General features: G+C 32.2%; 1 protein-coding gene across 1 annotated transcript in view; it reads left to right on the top strand.

Annotated features, from left to right (window-relative positions):
* The window catches only part of GBE1 (1,4-alpha-glucan branching enzyme 1), a 265,726-nt gene that overhangs the window by 40,734 nt on the left and 210,823 nt on the right, over window positions 1-14,169 (top strand). The window contains exon 2 of the mRNA XM_007986177.3: window positions 10,146-10,315. Coding sequence (XP_007984368.3) covers window positions 10,146-10,315 — 170 coding nt within the window. The remainder of the gene's footprint in view (window positions 1-10,145; window positions 10,316-14,169) is intronic.

Here is a 14,169-nt window from a genome sequence, read left to right as displayed (position 1 = left end):
ACCAGACATTCTCAGGAGCATACTACTGTGCAGATGTGGTCTGCTCTGCAGAGGACCTAAAGCTTCTATCTCTCTAGCCCATACCTTTGGTCTTTGACACATAATTTTTCCAAAAAGAGAAACCTGAATACAGAAGAGCAGAGTATTATTTGAGCCAGGAGCTGTTGAAACATTAAGTCAGAATTCTTCCTGGAAATCAGCAGAGTAAGACTGTGTTAGCTCATGTTTCATATTACACAAGAGAAAATAAACTGAAAGGTCAGTTGAACAGTTACAGCATTGCCCTTTTCCAAGGTAATCAGCAGAGCATGTAGCAAAGACCTGAACAGGAGCGTGACTGGAAAGAGAGTGGCTGATAAAGAGGCCGGCAGCTTAAAGTGCTTGGGACAATACTTGACACTTCCAGGCCTGACCAGATGGGCCATCTCACAGGGCTTACCTTCAGTAATTCTGATTTATTGTATTCAGATGTGTGTGTGTGTATGTGTCTGTTAGGCAGTGAGGTTTTCACTTTGCCAGAACACTCTAGAAATTTTAATATTGACCATTAATCATACCTCAGTAAACTGTAAGGGCAATATATTATTAATTTATTTGTAACCGAGAGACAAGGCACAGTGATTAAAATTAATTTCTAGTTATATTTTGTTAAATTTATTCTAATTTGTTAAGTCAAAATATGTTTATATTAATGGCTTTATAGTAGGTTCTTTAAGTTGTGTCATTAAATGTGCTAGTATTTCCATGATTCTGAAAGTAGAATAATGTAGTATAAATAAATACTTTATTATTAAAAGAAATGGAGAGTTTTAAGGATTTCTAAATGACATCACTAAATGGACTTTGTCCAGTTTTTTGTTAATTGAATAAGAACATTTCTTTTTCTTTTCTTGATTTTATAGGATTTAGACCTAGAAAGATCTTAGCAATGATCTCCCTTGACCCCCTCACATCTGTGGCCCAGTGCCAGAAATTAAGAAAGAATATTTAACAAGTAATAGCCACTACTTACTTTTGGGATACTATTTTAAATAGTAGCAACTTTTAGAAGATAATAGTTTTGAATTTACCTCATACTTCCCCCCCCCCAAATACTTAATGATCTCTTTATAACCATAACTTCTCTATATATTTTATTAATCTGAGACTGAAAGTAGCGAATTTTCATTGCACTTAACTTTAAACTAAGTAAGAACAAAACCATGACTTAATTAGCTTTTATTGCTTCATATCAGAAAATAAGAGACTAAATTTTTTCTTAAATGTGGACTGAGGATGTGTTTATTAGATTGGTCACAATGCATTTGATTGTGTTTTAGAGATGGTACAATGTGAATAAAATTTAAAAAGATTAAAATTAATCACACAATGTATGCTTGTAATGGGATTAATGTTTAAATTTTATTTTTGTATGAAAATTAACATAGCAGAACAATTCCAAATTTTTCAAGGCTTTAAGTTTTCTACTTAGAAATTGAAGACTAATGATTTGCTGAAAGTAGTTAATAATTTACAACTAAATGAGATCTTCATTTCTTATTTTTTTTGAAAAGGAAAGATGTAACATTTCATGAAATAATCTATTTTTTGTGAGCTAGTTATATATAAGCACAGCCACCTTGACATCAATGATATTATTCCATTTTATAAATGAGGAAGCAGAAATTCTGAGATTATTAAGTGAGAATTGAAGGTCAGTTGCTAAGGGAACTAGAAATATAACTCAGTCTTTTCTTTTTAAATCTGTTCTTTCTTGTGTAGTACCATGCCTGGCACATATTACGTGGTATATACCATTTAGTCCTAGACATATGCAACAACTCATTTGATAGCTAGTTTCAAATCTCACGAACCTAGGCATTGATAAAGATTATAATAGTGAGAAAAGTTGCTTGAGTGAAAAACCGCAGACCGGCAGTTTGAGCAGAAGTGAAAGGGTGGAAATTAACTGTCTGCATCTCACTTTTAATCAGGAGTTGTTTGCACAGAGTAGTTTGCCGTCATTTTAAAGAACAGTGAGAAGTTTGTGTTTTTGCTTCTGGAAGCAGGTGGCCTCCACTGGGTCATCATATAGCCAGTTTATTATTCACCTGTGCAGATCTGTATACATTTGATCTTGATATACACCCAAGCTGATGAATTGAATTCTCAAGTGAGAGAATACTATCTCCTTTTATAGCTGGTCATTTGGTCACACAGGATGTTAAAGAGGAAGAGTGAGGAATTTATCTAAGGACTTCTTCCTATTTTCTGTCTCTCGTTAGTCAAAATTTGTCCTTTGGAGCCTTTATTCGTGTGCACATTCATTTTATTTTGCTATGAACTAAGTGTTTATATCTACTCAGAACGTAAATGTTGAAACTCTGATACATAATGTGATGATATTTGGAGATGGTACCTGTGGGAAGTGATGCATTAGATCACGAGAGTGGCCCTCTCCTGACGTGATTAGTGGCTGTATAAGAAGAGATTGGGGCGTGTTTAGCTTGTTTCCTCCCTTTCCTGTCTACCATGTCAGGATACAATGAGAATGTGGCCATCGGAAAGCAAGGAAGAGTGCCCTCACCAAACACTGGATCTGCTGGTTCTCAGTCTTGGACTTCACAGCCTCTAGAACTGTAAGAAATTAATGCTTGCGGTTTAAACCACTCAGGCTATGATAATTTGTTATAACAGTTCAAGCTGATCAAGACATGCAGTATCTGGCCTCTTCAGATAGCTGCTTGCAAGCCGCAACCTCTATGTACAAGGAGAGCCAGTGGGACTGAGTAAATCAGGAAGCCACCTATATTATGTCTAATATAGTTACAGGAATTATATCTTTTTAATATTCTAATAGTCTATTAATTTTTCTGTTTATCTCATTTCCATCAGTCCTACTGAATACATTGTGTATCTATTCATTATTTCACATGAAAGATATTATGATGAAAAGATTAGAAACATTATTTCATTTGATTTTCAAAGCAGACTTAGAAGGTAAGTTCCATTCAGATTAGAAAATTTAGTTACAGTTGGGGAGCAGTAGGATTAGGATTCAAATTCAAACATAGTAATTATAATCTTAAACCTAACTCTGATCATTTTATCACCATTCCCTAGAAAGAATCTGACAGATAATTGGTGCTCACTAAATATTTATTCATTGAATACTTAACTATGTGCCAATATTTTAGTTACTAGGAAGATATTAGGGTTCAAACTAGATAATTTTCCCACTCTTTGTATAATTTCAAAGCAAAGAATTCCATTTAGTTTAGTTAAAAGGAAAGAATTACTTCAGAATTACATTGTTTTCTGATTGTCTTTATCAATAACTTATGTAACGCTTTCCTACTCCTTGCTTTCTCTTCTACGGTCTCCCATACGTAACAGAGAATATCTTCAAGTCATAGACTTTGTAATATCCTTTATCTCTATATTCTCAGTGACTAGCATAGTACTGGATGTACAGTAGACTCTCAGTAATGCTTGTATAATAAATAGATGGATTTCACTATTCCTTGTCACCTTTGCTCAAACAGTTTCATTTCTACTGTTTTCTGATAGATGAAGTGAAGAGTGTATGCCAAGTTGAATACAGATTGGAAATGCCACTGAAAATTTATGTAGGATTTTGAAAATAGATGCATTTGGTTATTTGATAACATTTACATTTTAAAAATAAGAAATAGTTTTCAAAAATAAGAAACCATGTGTACCATGATGTCATTAAAAAAAATTCTTTTCATTGCTCACTCTTGTATAACAGGAGGATCTGCCAGTATCTGTGCTTAATAGTCTACTTAATAAATACTTTATTAACTTATGGACTCCGCCTAGTAAAATTCATCCAAAATTCATCCTTCAAACTGTTCCCTGTAAAACATGTCTCTGATCACATCAGTTATCTCCTCTGTAAAGTTTTTAAGGATTTTGTTTTTTATTCCACATATTATCTGATTGCAGACAATCTTTTTCATCCCAGTTGGCCTCTGGAATACTCCACTTTCTCCTGCTCTGACAACACACAGTCAGTCGTCATGTCATCAAGAAGCATCCAGTTTTTACACATGTAATGCCCTTCTCTTCTTTTCTCAAGCTGTCAAAAGATATTACTCATCCTTCAAGATACAGCACAAATGCCAGCTACTCCCTAAAGCCTTCTGCCAATCTCTTCTTCCAGTCAAAATCACTCGTTCTTTCCTGGTCTTGCTCATTCTTCTGTGAACACTTACTTATCTCAGGCCTATCCTGTCATGAGTTGCACAGTGTTTCCCACTGCACAGATGAACACCTTACAAGAAGGATCTTGTTTTATGTAACTGAATTATTAGCACACAATAAATATGTTAGGGTATTTTTGTTGAATAATTGCCCTGATTGAGGAATATAAAATACTCACTTTAAAGTCTCTAATGCTTAACCCTCATTTGACAGGCTTAATATATGAATAATTTTATATATTTTGGTTATTTTTCACTTAAGAAAGTTTTTGTGAGACACCTGCAGTGTTTTTAAAGACTGAGTTGAAGAGCTTTTTTATCCTTCCAAAGATTCTCAACTCTCCACTCCTTTAACTCTATTTCCTCCCTTTTGAGCTGTTAAAAATTTCTCTTGAACTTTTACTTCTGTGCTTTTTCTTGCTTCTAATCCAAGTCTCCCATAGGAAGCAAATGACAAAGTAAAATCTTAAAAATAAGCTATTAAGAAAGGAATTTTCTTCATGGGTTTCGTGGGTTTCTGTCCCGCTCAGAAGCACTTGAGAATGGGTTCTATACCCAGTACATTTCCAGGGAAGGGATTATCCATCTCCACTGCCGTATCTCCTGTGTTCACAGCCCTGTCTGAAATTAGAGCTTCAGTGCTGATCTAGGATGAACCAACTGCCTTCCAGGATAGCAAAGATTTTAGCTTGTTTCATTTTTTTTTTCATAACTATCTAAACTGTCCCCCGCCCCTCCTCCCCACCCTGGGTAGTCTAGTCGACTTCATTTTCTTCCAGACTTTCCATAACTCATATGTTCAAATGAATTTGGAGTGTGTGATATGTATTGTGTGTTGGTATATTTGTATTTGTGTTTTTCTATTCCAGGAAAAAAATGGAAAGCATTCTTAAACAGTTTTGGAACTTGAGGGGAAAAATCGTAACGTAGCTAATAGCTAATATGTGTTTTAAAATCTAAGCAAGTGTAATAAGTAAAAGAAAATTGATAAAGTAAAAAGTACACTATAGTGTTACCACTTCAAGGTAGAGAAAAGTTCCAGCTACCATTTATTGAACACTGTGGGGAATGCTCCTACTGTGTTTCATTGATTCCTTACAATCTGTGAGGTTCCCTTGAGCCCCCAGTTAATGTGTTAAGAAAATCAGGAAAAAGGAGATGAAGGGACTTGTTCAGAGTCACATATGGTGTATGTGAGTCAGGACTTGAAAGTAGACTATTTCTGGAAATAAAGCTAATATGAGCTACCCCTGATTCTCTTAATTATAAGATTAAATTAATTAAATATAATTATAAGATTAAATATAATTATAAGATTAATTACCTTAAGAGTAAAACATAAATAACTTTAAAAGTGAAATATGACTTTTAATTTGAGATTTAACTTGAAATCTACCTTTTGTGATTAATGATGTGATGTCCTTATTGCTTGTTACCTTCTTGATCTTGGACAATTTATTCATTTATGTTTGCCTCTGTCTCTTCCTATGTAACAGAGGATTTAAAACATTGATATAGAGGTCACATCTGATAATTTTTACAACAGTTCTTTATATCTATACAAAATACTAGTTCCTATACTAATTTCATTTTATCTTCTTGGTTACCAAAAATTTGACCTAGTTTTAAAATATCCTCTAAATTCATAGCAAAATATTAAGAGAGGTGACTATAGTAGGAGAAGGCACAGGCATGATGAGCTTGCTGTATCCTCAGGCATTTTCCTTTTTGAGCCACAGTGATTTCAAAGTGTAATGTGTATTTCTGTATCAGAAGCTGTAGGGCTGACCTTGAGGGAAGTCAAGATACTTAAAGTAATATAATGCTATAATCGTGTTTCCATTGAAATTTTACTAAATGGGACATTTGAAAATACTTTAAAAACTTTTTAAGAAAATGATTATTTTTTAAACTCAAACTTTACATAAATCTAAAAGTTTATCGTAAGGTATTATACCAACATTGAAAGTAAAATGATTACATTTGTTTACCCCCCCAATGTTATACCTTTTTGGAAAATCAGTAGTTTTCCTTTTATTATGAGGGTGTATGTGTGTGTATATCTTTTACCTTAAGTTCAATTTTTGTTTTGTTGATTGTTCCACACTGTTTGATCATTTTATTGCCTGTTATCACTTATACAATTTAATATGGATTAGCATTTCCATATTCCAAGAAGTATAGCTGACTGATATCTGGAAGAGGTTAAAAAAACCACATATACACAGAACATTTTCTCATATGATTTAAAGAGTTTGCATATGGTGTTCCATCAGGCCTGCATATCTAGTTTGTTTGTCTAGGTAAGTATTTTATGTATTTTGAAACAGTTGCCACTGTTTACATGAGGAAGAGTTCATAGAAAAATCTATATATTTTAATGTTCTTGAATAATTACGTGATTGGACAAAATATACTACGTAACAATGAGCTGTAACTATTAAATAGAGGCTGTGCTTTTAGATGAGGCTTGTACTTTCCATCTCAACAGTTTCTGCTTTGTTTTTCTTAATTATTTTATCATCAACTTTGCAATTTTGTGTTTCTTGTGTGTTGTCAGCTCCTCATATTTGTTACACCGGCCTGGCTCATTTGGGTGGTTCAGTTTATGTCCCCTTGAATAAAAACTATCTTGTGAGACTGGGATTATTTCGGGCAGGATTCCATATCAGCACATTTTGCCCTACTTTATTTTTTTTAATGGTTGTCATATAATTTATCATTTGGATATTCCACAGTTCATTCACCTAGTTTCCCATTGTTGCAAAGGTAGGTTACTTTTCATGGTTTTGTATTATAAATAATGCCATAAAGAATAAATAGTATTGTATACATAGATGTCTTTGCATCTTTGTGTGATGTATATCTAAAGGACAGATTTCTAAAAATAGAGTTACTTACTTGAAGAGTGCGACTTTGAAATTTTCAAAGCTGTTGTCAAATTATTTTCTAATTGATATTTCAACCAAGAGCATTTGAAAATGTCTTTTCTCCTGAACCATATCCCATCCGTAGAGACTATCATATGTTTCTGGGTCTTTTAGGTGGGAAATTGAATTGTGAAGTTTAGGTTTGCACTTCTTTAGTTATATATGAATTTGATCATTGTTTCTAATGTTTATTGGCTACCTGTGCTTCATTTTCCATGAACACTTGGACTTATTTTTAAAATATTAAAGTTTACAAGTTTGATCTCTCTGTAAGTTATTTTGTTTTAGAGATCTGCTGTTTATGACAGACTTATAGATTTCAATATTTTATTGAATAAGCTATCCTTTTCTTACTGTTTTGAAATGCCCTTTCATCACATATTGAATTTTTACTTCGGCTTAATACCATTTCAGAAACTTGGTTTTGCTCCATAGATCTATTTCAAATGATTTCAGTTCCTCAAATTTTATAAACCTAGTTTTACATACTCAGTAAAATTCCTATAACTATTATATAAAATTATGTTGCTGTTTTAATTATGTGAAAAATTATAGTTTTAGAAAAACTGTACTTCATTTTTTCTTTAAATGGTAGTTATTTGTTATACATAATTAGAACAATGCAATGGAGAAAGTAAAAAGAAACGTCACCAAAATAATCCTCACTGATATTAAGGGTATATAATTTTTGATATTTTTATATGCCTATCTTTAGATGGAAGGTTAGAGAAAATGCTTGATAGAAATACTATAATGAGACATGAGAAAATAAATGCCTGTTAACTTTAATTTAAACAATGAAATTAAAGTGAAATGAAAAGAAGAAATTATTGGAATTCATATACAACTTTCTTTACTGTAAAGTTTTATTTCAATGCTCATCTAAGATTAATAAAGACATGAAAGAGTATAATGATGACAACCTTAAATTTTACTCTGTGTTGAGTGATTCTCTGCTATACAATTTCACCTCCTTTCACTCATCTCTTTTTTTAAATATAATGTTTTTACTTTGTCAGCTGAGATCCCTTTTCATGATCACATTCACACAGTTCCACGATTGTCTAGCCAAGGTTCTATATTTAAGGAGTCAGTTCTTAGACACACTCCTACAATAACTGTTCGTTCTTGTGTTTGTTTTTAATTTTTAATTGCCATTTAGAAAAATGAAAAGTAGCTTATTTTTCTTCAAGAATGGTTCATTAGTGTCATTGACTAAAACTCAATTTTAAATTTGACAGTATTTTAAAAAATTCCTTAGATATGAATAGAAACTTGTCTCCTAGGATATTCCTAGATTACTACTTTTCCTTCTTAGAATTGTGTGGAGTTGGTTTTATCTTTTCATTTTTAATTGATGTTGCCTTTTTCTGCCTGGTTGTCTATAGACTCATTTATTTTATCTTTTGAATTTCAGTTGCTTAAATTGGAATATATTTTGTATGTGTTTATTTCCCAAACTTTTCTTAAAAAATTGTATGCTCTTTTTAATATGTGGATTTAATTCTTTAGGAAAATTTTCCAGTTTTATATCATCTATATTCATTTTATTTAGTTTTATTTTTCAGTCAGCAGCTATCCATATTTGGATCATATTTTTTTTGTCTATGTTGGGTGTCTCTTAGGTTCTCTTTAATATATTCAAATTCATTGTTTTTCTTTAATTATTTCAATTCTCAATTATTTATTCATTTAATAATTTGCTATTTTTGCTATACTATGTACTTTTTTTTGCTGAGTCTAAACTTACTCATCATTATCTATTGATATAATTTATTCCTCCATTTATTTCGTTAAGTCTACAATCTTTTACTTTTCATTCTCTTGTCATATAATCTTTCAGCTCTTATTCTTTTGAGTTTATTTTTAATTAAGTTGTATAATGTGAACATTTGTAAAAAGGTCAATTTTCTATGTAGCTAAGTTGAGATATTCTTCATTATTCTGCATCTCAAATTTTGTATATTCCCTGGATATCCTGTACCTAGATTCCTGGCATCTTTCAGGGAAAGATTGCTTACCCCTGAGGGTATGGGGAGGTATAGAGAAGCCTATTGACTTGTATAGTATTGTATACAATATTGTATACAATTTTGTATAGTTCTGGAACCTTCACTTCTGACATAGAACACCAGCCACATGGTTTACTTCTCCAGTTTTACCAAGTTTTTCCTAGTTTGTTTCTTACTGGATATAGGGGATACTAATGAAAATAGGGTAGTAATTTTGGTGTACCGGTACCTGATCTAGGGGAACTGGGAAAGGATCAGGAGCAGGCATGCGCTGTTCTTGGTCCTGCTTAGGAATCTGTGATTTCTTCTTGTGGCCGCTGGCTTTTGTACTTTGATATGATGTATGTTCTTGCCATGCTTAGTTGCTTTAGGGAAGGAAAAGGCTGCAGGCCAAATCTGGCCCACCACCTGTTTGTGTAAATAAAGTGTTACTGGAACACAGCCACACCCACTCATTAACTTTTTGTCCATGGCCTCTTTCATACTTCAGAGACATCCTTGAGTAGCTGTGACAGAGACCATATGGCTGACAAAGCCTAAAATATTTGCCGTCTGCCCCTTAACAGGAAAAGTTTGCCAAACCCTGCAGTAGGCTAATTTTATTTTTCTTGCTGAATTTTGACTGTGTTATTTCATTTCCTTAGGAATCAGAGGAGAGAGATGTAGAGATTCTGTTTCATTACACTGTCTTGACATGGAAGTTGCTATAATGCTAGTTTTTAAAAAATTCATGAAATAGTATAACCATCATATTTCGTCTCTCATACCAGTGCTTGAAGTTACCAAAAATGCTAGTTAGATTAGCTCAGTTTATTTTAAATAAGAGTGATTTTATCCTACCAGGTAACTTCTACTAATAAATGAAATTATTTATATTATTCCTCTTTAATAATGTCCTTTTTTTCCCTAAATAAGACTAAAGCAGTTACTTAATTACAGTAGCTTTTCTAGAAGACTATTTAATTTTCTAACTTATTTTCTTTCACACTTCTTCAAAGGTATAAACAGTTTAGCCAAATTTTGAACAACATTGGAGAAAACGAAGGTGGTATTGATAAGTTTTCCAGAGGCTATGAATCATTTGGCGTCCACAGATGTGCTGATGGTGGTTTGTACTGCAAAGAATGGGCCCCGGGAGCAGAAGGAGTTTTTCTTACTGGAGATTTTAGTAAGTACTTGAAAGCATTGAACTAAATAGTGATATCTTATTAACTATTTAATACATATTTTTCTTATATTTCATGTATTTAACCATACGGACGTTAATGATTACAAATAAATATTAGACTTTTCACATAGAACCTTCTAATTTATTAAGCTCTTTGTGTGGTGCAGCTGTTTCTGTTATAATGCGATACGTGTATTCTTGACTTTCTGTTCTATAAAATCATGTACTAGAAATAACAAGGTTTATGAGAAAAATGCTATTAGTAAGACAACTCCAAATTTACTCAACTTTGTTAGCAAGCTATGACAAAACAAGTAGCAATCCAGGTAAAAATACTGGCATAGTTAAAGCTCCACTAGTATTCACATCTGGCTGGCTGGAATCATAGTTCTTGGATCCTCTGGATAGCCTTATACTCTTTTCGGAGACTTCAATAAAAGTAGATAGCTACTCTGGTGAGTAACCTCCATCACTCATTTCTTTTTTTCCTTTACCTTGTTTTAGAACACAATGGGAAATCTCTTCTCAGCCTCGTCATTTGCACTGTTAACTGCACTAGACAGAGTTAATGCTATGGAAAGCAAAGTCAGGTTTCTAGCTTAGAGTCTGGTGGGAGGAAGGACTGTAATGTAAATAACTGTAATACAATCTACTACGTTTTATTCTTGAAGGGTAAATACATTACTAGAATGATGACAAGGAAGAAAGTTCAGTTTTGAAAGTGGAATAACTGGAAAAAAATAGGCCTTGGTAAAGGTTCTTGATACAAGGAAAAGGAATATCAAAATGATCATAATCCTTTAATACCATAGAATGGTATAATATTTAAAATTTGATTTCACTGGGTTCAAAAGTCTATATGCTGTATTATTCAACTTTTATGGCATTTTAGAAACAGCAAAACTGTAGGGACAGAAAACAGATCATTGTTGTCAGGGGTTGGGGTGGTGGGTAAAGGTTGATTACAAAGGGACATGAGGGAACTTTTGGGGATGGTGAAAATGTTTCATATCATGATTGTGGTGCTGGTTACCTGACTGTATGAATTAATCAAAATTTATAGGACTGTATGTGTATATAGAACAAATTTTGATGCAATGTAAATTATTCTTAAAGGAACTTGACTTAACAAAACTTTGGGTTTTACATTAATATGCATTGTCTAAGACAGCACTGTCCCACAGAAATAAAATGCAAGCAACTTATGTAATTCAGAAATTTTAGTAACAATATTAAAAAAGTGAAAGGAGAACAGTATAATGAAATTTAATAATAATAAATTATATTTACCTAGGATATAAAAATATTATCATTTTAATATTTAATCAATGTAAATTTTATTGATGAGATTTTTATTCTTTTATTATACCACATCTTTGAAATCTGGGTACAGCAAGTCTTAATTCAGATAGTAAGTTTTCATTGCAAATACAGTAATCTTTCAATATCAATGGGGGACTTGTTCTACAACTTCTTGTGGATACCAAAATCCAAGGATGCTTAAATCTCTTGTATAAAATGATGTAGTATTTGCATATAACCTAGATGCATGTTCTCTTATACTTTCAATTATGTCTAGATTATTTACAGTACCTAATACAATGTAAATGTTGTATAAATACTTGTTATACTATATTGTTTATGGAATAATAACAAGAAAAAAAGGCTGTTTCAGTGTTCAGTGCATATGCAACCATCCATTTTTCTTTTTCAAATATTTTCAATCTAAGATTGGTTGAATCAGTAGATGTGCAACTTGAGGGCGGACTGCACTTAATTTAAAGTTTAATAAAATTTTCAGTTTAAAAATATGTTCATATACCCAGTTTTTTTCCAAACAAAATTAAGAGGTTTCCAGTAACTGACTTGAATAACACTTTTAAAATTTAAATTTAATAAATTAATTAAGATGAAATAAAATATAAAATTCAGTTTCTAAGTTGCACTAGCCTCATTTCAAGTGCTCTATCACCTCTTGTAGCTACTGGCTTCTTTACTGGAAAGTACAGGACTAAGGACTGAAAATAATTCATGGTGTAGTCCCCAAAATTAGAAGTGTCTGGGAAGTTGTTGGAAAATTTCATGGACACTTTTGTAAAAGACCATGAGATCTAATAATTCAGATTAGCTTGATCTGGTGGTAATTATTCAACGTATTTTGAGGAGAAGAGACTACTCACTTAAATCATGTTTGTTATTAATAATTTTTTCTTTTACATAAACACAGGTATTTCCCCATCTTCTCTATGTCACTGCCTTGACTTTTTGTTACTAGACCACTTAGAAATCTGCCTATAATCAAGGCATTCTATTTTATTAGTTTTCTTTTTTAAAATTCCCTGTAGAGGTTGAGGATATTGAGAATGTTTGAGTTAAATTTTTATGTAAAGATACCCAACTACTATAAGAACTACCATTAATATCTGATAGTTGCATTTGGTTTCCCTGCCCCCACATTTATGATGAAACCCACTTAATAGTTTCTATAAATACAAAAATATAGAAAAGAGACTATATGAAAACTAGATTTGTGAACTGTCATAATGACTATTGCTCATTATTAAAAGTTGTGCTGTATGTGTTTGTAGAATTGCATTTAAAAATTGTATGTTCTTGGACTTAATGCTTAAATGTTAAAAGTACAGTAATTTAAAAAATATTGTGTAAATAGAAAACTAAAATTACCTGGAGCATATTTTTATTGCAAAAATGTCCTCTGTTAACTTTTTTCCCCAATTTACATTGATTTTTAAAATTCCACTCTGTATAAAGATGTATTGCGTCATTTAAAATTTCTCCATATCCTTGTGATAACGTTCATTTAATGATTCTCAGTCAACAAATATTTAGTAACTAAGGGCATGACAAGCAGCAGATGTAATCAGTGGGCCTTTATTTTTATTGAAGAGTTAAGAAAAGACTACAGTAAATGAAATTGTGATAGAAAATAGTTAAGGACAGGCAGTATGTTGGGAAAACTTAAATGTCTAATTTATTTTCTTTTTTAGATGAAAAGATGTCTCTTTTTATGCCCAAAGTTATAGGATCTCAAAGTCTCTTTGGGAATGGTATCTCAACTTTTTTTCACTAATGGGCTTTGACTTTCAAAAACAAACAAATCAACAAACAAACAAACAATTTGAAAATTGAGAGTGGAGTCTGAATTCTGAGCCAATGATGCATTTAGAAGGTTTCTTTGTAAAAAAAAGATATACACATGGGTCAGTATGACTTTAGTGAACACAGAATTTTTATTGTGATGAAAACCTACGTGAAAATATACTCTTAGACAACTGAACTAACCATGCCTTACACACACACACACACACACACACACACACACTCTTCAGGGATTCTGTATTTCATTTTTCCCTTATTAACATAAAATCCATTTTTTCCTAATAATAGTTGAGCAAAAAGAAAGATTTTTTTCCTTTTTTTTTTTTTTTTTTTTTTTTGTGCCTACTGACCTGAGACTATTTTAGTTACAGGTACTTAGAATAATCAAATACAAATGCTATTTAAGAAATAAATTGCCGGCCTTAGTGGCTAACATGTGTAATCTGTAATCCTAGCACTTTGGGATGCTGAGGTGGGAGGATCACTCAGGTGTTTGAGACCATCTTGGGCAACAGAGATAGACCCTTTACCAGAAAATAAATAAATAAATACAAATAAAAAACTAAATAAATCTTCATGAATTGGTGTGTAAAATAAAACATCATGGGATTTAGAGTTCGAAAACACAGTTGAGTTCTCTAAACAACGGTTTTTCCTCTGGCTCATTGGGGTTTAATGTGATGATACTTGTTTTAACTGCCTAACTAGTTTGCTCCTAACTAGATTGTGAATGT

This window comes from Chlorocebus sabaeus, chromosome 22 (assembly GCF_047675955.1).
Source record: "Chlorocebus sabaeus isolate Y175 chromosome 22, mChlSab1.0.hap1, whole genome shotgun sequence".
NCBI classification, from domain to species: Eukaryota; Metazoa; Chordata; class Mammalia; order Primates; family Cercopithecidae; genus Chlorocebus; species Chlorocebus sabaeus.
This window is presented reverse-complemented; position numbering and strand designations above follow the sequence as displayed.